This window comes from Chaetura pelagica, unplaced genomic scaffold, assembly GCF_000747805.2.
Source record: "Chaetura pelagica isolate M959 unplaced genomic scaffold, ChaPel_1.0 scaffold183, whole genome shotgun sequence".
Taxonomy (NCBI): Eukaryota; Metazoa; Chordata; class Aves; order Apodiformes; family Apodidae; genus Chaetura; species Chaetura pelagica.
The window spans coordinates 73,908-81,091 of record NW_009952706.1 but is presented as its reverse complement, the minus strand read 5'-3'; the positions used below and the strand labels follow the sequence as shown (position 1 = coordinate 81,091).

At 55.0% G+C, this 7,184-nt stretch overlaps 1 protein-coding gene across 1 annotated transcript; it reads right to left on the bottom strand.

The window, feature by feature from the left end:
- Nucleotides 1-234: 234 nt before the first annotated feature.
- On the bottom strand, nucleotides 235-6,074 carry CXXC5 (CXXC finger protein 5). The gene is made up of 2 exons (XM_009994219.1): nucleotides 5,260-6,074; nucleotides 235-437 (listed from the first exon to the last, which is right to left on the bottom strand). Exons 1-2 carry the CDS (start codon nucleotides 6,046-6,048, stop codon nucleotides 393-395), a joined length of 834 nt encoding a protein of 277 aa, XP_009992521.1. The 5' UTR covers nucleotides 6,049-6,074; the 3' UTR covers nucleotides 235-392.
- Between the last annotated feature and the right edge of the window lie 1,110 nt (nucleotides 6,075-7,184).

Below are 7,184 nucleotides of genomic sequence, written 5' to 3'. Positions count from 1 at the left end.
TTTTTTAACACATAAACAACATCAACACCAAAACACAGAAAGAAACTGATTGTCCATACTCTGTCTATTAAGTCTTGGTACTTTACAGATCCATTGTTTGTTTGTTGGTTTGTTTTTTTTTTAATTTTAATTATTTTTATTTGAAAAGCAGTTAAATGTCTGACTAGGACTCGAGGATGTTAAAACGAACGCAAAAAAAAGAAACCAAAACAAAAACAAAAACCAAAACAACCCAAAATTATAAAAACAGGAATGAGATTTGCGAGAAAATATTTTTGGTTCTAAAGAGACACAGGTGCATCCATTCATTTCAGCCAAAAATCCCTTGCCTGAGACAACACAAGCAAGCAGTGACATTGCACTTGGATGACAGAGCTTTGGGATTCCCGTTCCTACTGGAACCATCTGAACGCGGCTCCTGTAGGAAGCATCACCTTCTGGAAATGAAGAGAGACAGGGAGGGGGACAGAAGAAGGGACAAGGCGTTAGGTCGGGTCCGGCTGTGTCACACCAGGGCTGGGCACCCTCCAGCCCCGTCCTCATCCCAGGCACCAGTCTTGGGACAGATCCAGCCTGGGCTCAGCACCCTCAGACATGGCTGTGCACCCCAAGGCCTCTGGCACCCCCAGACACGGCCATGTATCCCAGGGATTCCAGCACTCCCTGCACACAGCCACATATCCCAAGGATTCCAGCACCCCCCAGCCATGGCCACATATCCCAAGGTCTCCAGCACCCCCTGCACATGTCCCTGCACCCCAGGGTCTCCAGCACCCCCTGCACATGTCCCTGCACCCCAAGGTCTCCAGCACCACCCCCACAGGGCCATGCATCCCAAGGTTTCAGGTGCTGTCCAGGGACAGAGTGGGTGCCCCACCCCAGCAGGGCAGGGCAGCTCAGCCATTGTTGTGGCCATTGTTGTCCCTATGTCACAAGGACAGGGCAACAAGGAGGACAATGGAGCTGAGCCCCCATGGCAAACCCCCCCCTCCAGCACCACCTCCTCTGCCACGGGTGGGTTTACGAGGATATCTGGGGGGAAACTGAGGCAGGGGATTGGGACCACCAGGCCCAGGAGACAACACCTTGCCTGGCCAGGATGAACAACCTTGTCCCCCAACACACAGCCCTGGGCACCACCAGGGAGGGACCTCTCAGCATCTTGCAGGGGTAGAGGAATGAGTCACACTAGAATCAATCCCACTTGCAACAAAGCACCCAAGAACAGATGTGACCTCTTTGAAGCCACCTCCAGGAAAGGTGGTGTGGGACAACAGCCCCAGTGGCTCTGCAGTCCTCTGGAAGGAGAACATGGGATGTTTCCCAGCTGGATGGAGTGGGAAGCCTGTGCAATGTTCATGAGACCATGGGTGGAGTATGCAAGTACTGCAATGTCTCTCAATACCAACAGCACCCAAGCAAGGCCAAGCCATGTTAGCCAGGAGGTAGGACATGCTCAGAGGGCCCTTCTGCTCCTGCACCTCCAGACGAGCCAGGGACACCAAGACAAAAGCCAGCAGCAAGGGTGAGGGGAGTGAGGCTGGGCTGCCACAGGGCAGTGAGGGCACAGCCATCCCAGCACCAGCTCCCAGTGCTGAGCCTGTGTGCAGGGCTGGGCCACCTCATGTGTTGTCCCAAGAGTCAAAACCATGCTCCTTTGGGATCCCTGGCCCCACATAGGAGCAAGGTGGCTCCCATCAGGTCCTTCTCTTGGATCAAGATACCCTCCAGGCCTCAGCAATAACCAGGACAGCATCTTCCCCCACCCTTTAGGAAGGGACCCCAACGTTCTCACTTCCACTGGCACCATGACCCATATGCAGGGCGTTGGCAAGGGAAGGAGGGTGAAGGGTGAGAACGGGCAAGAGATGGAGGTGCCCAATGGGGCTGCTGACAAGATAGACCTTCACCTGTTCCCAGGCTGTGTCTGGTCCTTGGGGCAAACCAAACTGGGTCAGTCAATGAGCAGAGCTGCAGGCATCACCACAGGGACCTCAAAGGTCACCCTCCCTAGTGTGTAACCCAGCATCTGGGTAAGACACAACTGCCTCTGGCCAGTGGTGCACAAGGCTATGGCACTGCATGCCACCCATGCTGGATCCTGCCCAAGGCACCAGATGCAGATCCAACAGGGCACAGTATGATGGATTCACCAGCCAGGGCCACCTACTCAGATACATCATCCCAGGAGAGAGGAATGAGGGGAGAAGGGCTTCCTAACAGGACTGGAAAGAGTTGTCTGGTACAGGTCACCTTAAACACCTCTGCCCCTCCATTATTAAAGGAAGATGGACAACCAGCTCTAATGTGGATGCTCAGAGTAGATCCTCCCTCATCCCCATAGTCATAGAATCACAAAATCATTTGGGTTGGAAGGGACCTTCACAGACCATCCACTCCAACTCCCTGCACTAGATCAGGTTCCTCCAAGTCCTGTCCAACCTCACCTTCAACCTTTCCAACAATGATCCACAACCTCTCTAAGCAACCTGCCCAGTGTCTCACCTTCCTCACCATGAGATGTTTCCTCCTGATGTCCAATCTAACCCCCTCCTCTTGCGGTTTAAAACAGTTGCCCCTCGTCCCATCACAACAGGCCTTGGTGAGAAGTCTCTCCATGCCCCTGGAGGCAGTGACCCTCACACCAGCACTAGCTGGGGCACCAGGGCCCTTCACCAAGGCTTCTCCAGATGGAGGGCAGCTCTTGAGTCAAATCCCAACTATTCCTGGCCTCTGTGTGACCTACAGCTCAGGAGACAAGCCTAGGGTGACATTTCCAGGACTGACCACCCCCAATGGCTTCACCTGGGGTTGCTGGGGATGGCAGAGCCTGGAGGAGCCTGGCCAGTGCAGGAACAGGCTGCCACCTGCTCCAAGCATCCAACCTGCCTTGCTGGTCTGAGAGCCTCAGCCAGGCACCACCATGCTGGGACATCAGCAACAACCAGTTACTGGGGCTGTGTTGATGTGCAGATGAAGCAGAACCACGGCACAGAGATTCAGCCCATTTTTCTACCCTGCCATAAAGGTTTCATTCTGTTTTTTTTTTTTACTGATTGATTTTAGATCAATGTTTAATCACAGCTGCAGCCCCTGTCTGAGCTCTCCGAGGACATTCCTCTGGACACACCAGGCTGGCAGACCAGAGCCACAGCTACTGCTCTTCTCCTGGGCAATACTCCCTGCAGAGGGACGTTGCTTCCCAACACCCTGTGAATTTACAGCCCCATATAAAGGGCCACCCAACGGTCCCTCCCATCTTGGTATCAGGTGCTACGGTGAGATGGCATCCCACCAGGACCAGTGGCCTATGATGCCAGCAGCAGCTCTGTGTCCTGGCCACCTTCATGTCTAGACAAGTCTTCACCTGCTGGTGGTTGCCCTAGAGTTGGCCCAACACAGCACATTACCAAGGCTGGTTGATGTAGGGCAGGGTTTAACAACCCAGTCATTGACCCAGGTAACCCTGGGACATCAGCCAAGGTCCCAGCATCCCTGTCCCAGCCACACAGCCACGATCCTTCTTCAGCTCTACCAAGGTCAACACAAGTGAATATCCTGAGAGAGGGGAGGATCTGCTCTGAAAAGGGGATGGTGATGCCCTGGAGCAACCCACATCTGCCCAGGCATCCATCTGCACCAGCACAACATCTCCCCTCAACCTCAACACATCTACGGTGGTGCCCAGGAGGGATGGGGACCCATCTGTGGTGGGGCCCAATTCTATCACATGAAGAGCCCTATTTCAGTGGCTCCAATTTCTCAGCCAGCTGCGCTATGGGGAAACCAATCAAGGGGTGACTGTTTCATGGGCTCCTGGTGCTATTTATCATCCCTGCACCCAGAGCAGCGCCGGGAGAAGGGAACGACTGCTCTGGCTGCTGCAAGCTCCGAGTCTATTGACCCGCTTTAGGACTCTTTGGAAGAGATGAACTTTTTTTTTTTTTTTCCCTTTCTCCCTTTTTCCAGATCACTGACTCAGCAAATTAGAACAAGAATATAATTTAGCAATACAGCGGTTTTTGAAAGACACAGTCCTCCCTTCTCCTCGTCCCCACCACCCAAACAGAGACTTTTATTTATTTTTTTTCCCTTCAGGATTCATTCAGAGCTGCTGCTAATTGAAAAACGTAGAATGTGGCTGAGAAAATAGTGGGTTGTCTCTTTGGGATGACCAGAGGATGGGCAATGCCCTCGTGCCAGGCTGCGTGATCCAGCTGATATCCCAGTGGCTTCTGAGCCTCTGCCAGCACTGGGGATGCGCTGGTGGGCAGGAAGAAGCCCCCTGGTGCAGCTGATGATCCCAAACAATCCAAACCCGACTGGAGCACAACACACAGGGGACCCAACAGACAGGAGTTGGCCCAAAGCACCCACAGGTGTGCAGCAAGAGGCAGACTCTGTCTGAGAGTCCCTGCACCCCAGCCAGCATCCGGCCCTCGCCCATGCCCTGGCACAACCACACCATGCCCTGGCACACTACACCACGCCATGGCACACCGAGTCATAGCACCCCACCCCACCAGCAGCTGCCCACAGCCATGGTTGAATTTCACACCCTCCGTGCCTCCCCAAGTCACCGGGCTGGGGGATGCTGGGGATCCCAGGCAGGAGCAGCGGGAGCAGGGATGGTCCCAGCTCAGTGGGATGCTGAAGCCAGCACAGGGATGCAGCTCACCTTGCCCTGGGAAATCTGGCTGCTGCCTGATGGACTCATCCTGACCATCCCAGACTGATGCCAGCCCAGGGAGACACAGCACAGCCACAGCACAGGAGATGCTGCCCAGCGCCTGCTGCAGCTATCTGCCCCCAAAACCATGGACCACACAGGGTGAAGAGTGATCCAAGGGGCTGGGCTCCAGCTGCACCACAGGCATGGGTTTCACTGTCACTGTCACCCCTGAGCTCTGCCCCTACAAGCCACCTCCTGAGCCCATCACCGGCTTAGATGGTGCCTGGCTTGGGGTGCTGCATGATCCCCCAGGACAGAGGATGTTGAACCTGCTGCTGCCTGTGCCCACAGAGAACCCTGCACCCCTGGGACCCCAGGGGGATATCCCAGCCCCGGTACATAAGAGAAGGCAGGGACTGGGGGCACTGGGCAGAGGACACATCTGAACGGTGAGAACTGTTAACGGAAGAGGGAAAAATAAAAAAAAAAAAGTAAAAAGTACCAGGTGTTTTATTATCTAGGGCAAGATCCAAACCCAGGAGCGCAGCCCGAAGGAGGGGTTAGGGTGCCTGAGAGGGGCCGGTTACCTCCAGTGCTGCAGAAGGCTTCTTTTTGAGTTCTTCACATTTTCGGAATTTGCAAATCTGGTGCCCAGTTTTGCGGTTCCTACAACTGCTGCACTGCTCGCAGTTTATCCGTCTTCGGCAGGGCGGGCACATCCCGCACCGTTTCCGTTTCTTTTTCCCCGAGTTGATGGCAGATGCCAACTCATTCTGCATGGGGTACTCTGCCAAGCCGGCCATATGGAGCGCGCTCTCTGCCAGGAAGACGCCGGCGGGGGTCATAATGAAAAGGCCCGGGTTGATGGGAAAAGCCCCCAGGTAAGGAAAATCAGAGGGGCCGTTCATTGTCTCTGCAGCTGAGACCGCCTCCATGTCAGAGATCCCAGTCCCGTGGTCGCTTGCGAGAGGAAGATGCTCCTGAACCACCCTTTTGAGCATTTCTGTGGACTGAGCAAACTGCTGTAGGGCGGCCTGTCCTTCCGAGGAGAGCTCCGACACCCGGTCTAATTTGCTCAGCATACTAGAGATGCTTTTGTGCTTTGAGGTAGAGTGACTTTTATCCACAGTCGCTTCGTTGCCATTAGCTAAGGGGTTGCCTTTCTCTGAATGTTCGCTTACTGAGCTGCTGCTACCAAAGGTGGAATAGTGGGACAGTGGACGGGACTTCTTAAGACTTTTGTTCAAAGGTTCACTTATTATTCCACTTTTGTTCCTCCTCTCGGAGTTAACGGGGGGTTGAGAGTCATCCTGGTTATTATTTTTTTCCGTCTCTGGCTTGTTCCCAGTGTCTTGATGGGAGCCCGAATTGGACATGATGCCCGGAGCACAACAAAATCCAACCCAAAATTGGGGGGGGGGGGAAAAAAGGGGAAAAAAAAAAAAAAAAAAGGGCAAAAAAACCCCCCCAAAATCCCACCCCCAACACCAAAGCCAAAGACCCCCAAAGCCTTTCTGGTAGCACTGGCCCGCCAGCCACCAGGGAGAGCTCAGATGGGAACACTCATCAAGCGGGCGTCTCTTCCAGCGCCAGCAGCAGAGGACTTCAGTCCAACCTCAGTGCAGAGACATAGTCTGCAGCTCTGGAACACAACACGCGGCTCTGGAAGCAGAAAAGACAAGAGAGTCAGCACTGGTGAGAGCCAATGGGCTTTTCAAAGCAGCTCTTCCTCCCCCTGCCATGAAAGTCTCAGCTCTGCGAACAAAGAAACTCCAGGGAATGGACCTCGGTGGAGATCCGTTCCGCTGCTCTTTCAAAGGGTCTCCATGCAGACAGAAATGGGGACTGACAGGGGCAGTCGTGGCCCCCCTGGCAATGGCACTCTGATGCTTAAAGGCTCTCTGTGCCCAACTGTCCTCCCCCAGGCGCTGCAGCCCCCGGGAAGGCACGAGGCTCATCTCCTGCTCCACTCCAGCAACCCCCTCGTCAGATGGGACCACAGATGCCCTCAGGATGTCCCCAAGCCAGACCTCATGCCAGGGGTGCCTAGTCCCCACCCTTCAGCTGCCCATGTTCCCCAGCTGGGTGCCAGGGGTGCATGGCTGTGCTCACACAGCCCTGCCAGGTGATGCTGCTTGCCCAGCTCAGGCCAGATGACACCCCTCACACTCCTCCTCATCCCGGACCCTTGTTCCTGGGTCAGCACTGCACACCAGCCACATGGGGACCTTCAGTGGCCACATCCAAGTTACACAGGGAGCCACAGCGTCCACCTCCAAACCTCACGGGCAGCCAGGGTGTCTGCCCCCAAACCCCATAGTGAGCTGCAGCACCCACTTCCAAGCCCCATGAGGAGCTGCAGCATCCCCCTTCAAACCCCACAGGGAACCACAGCGTTCACCTCTAAGACCCAAGCGATGCATCGTCCACCTCCAAGTCCCCTGGGAAGCTGCAGCATCTGCCTCCAAACCTCGTGAGCAGCCGTGGTGTCTGCTTCCCCCCCCCACACTGA

What these genes read in the sequence shown, in the direction of transcription:
- CXXC5 (XM_009994219.1), bottom strand. Translation starts at nt 6,048, where the DNA reads ATGTCCAATTCGGGCTCCCATCAAGACACTGGGAACAAGCCAGAGACG. An exon ending in AGCCTTCTGCAGCACTGGAG is followed by an intron (nt 438 to 5,259) that starts GTAACCGGCCCC and finishes CTTCATTTCCAG; the next exon opens with AAGGTGATGCTTCCTACAGG.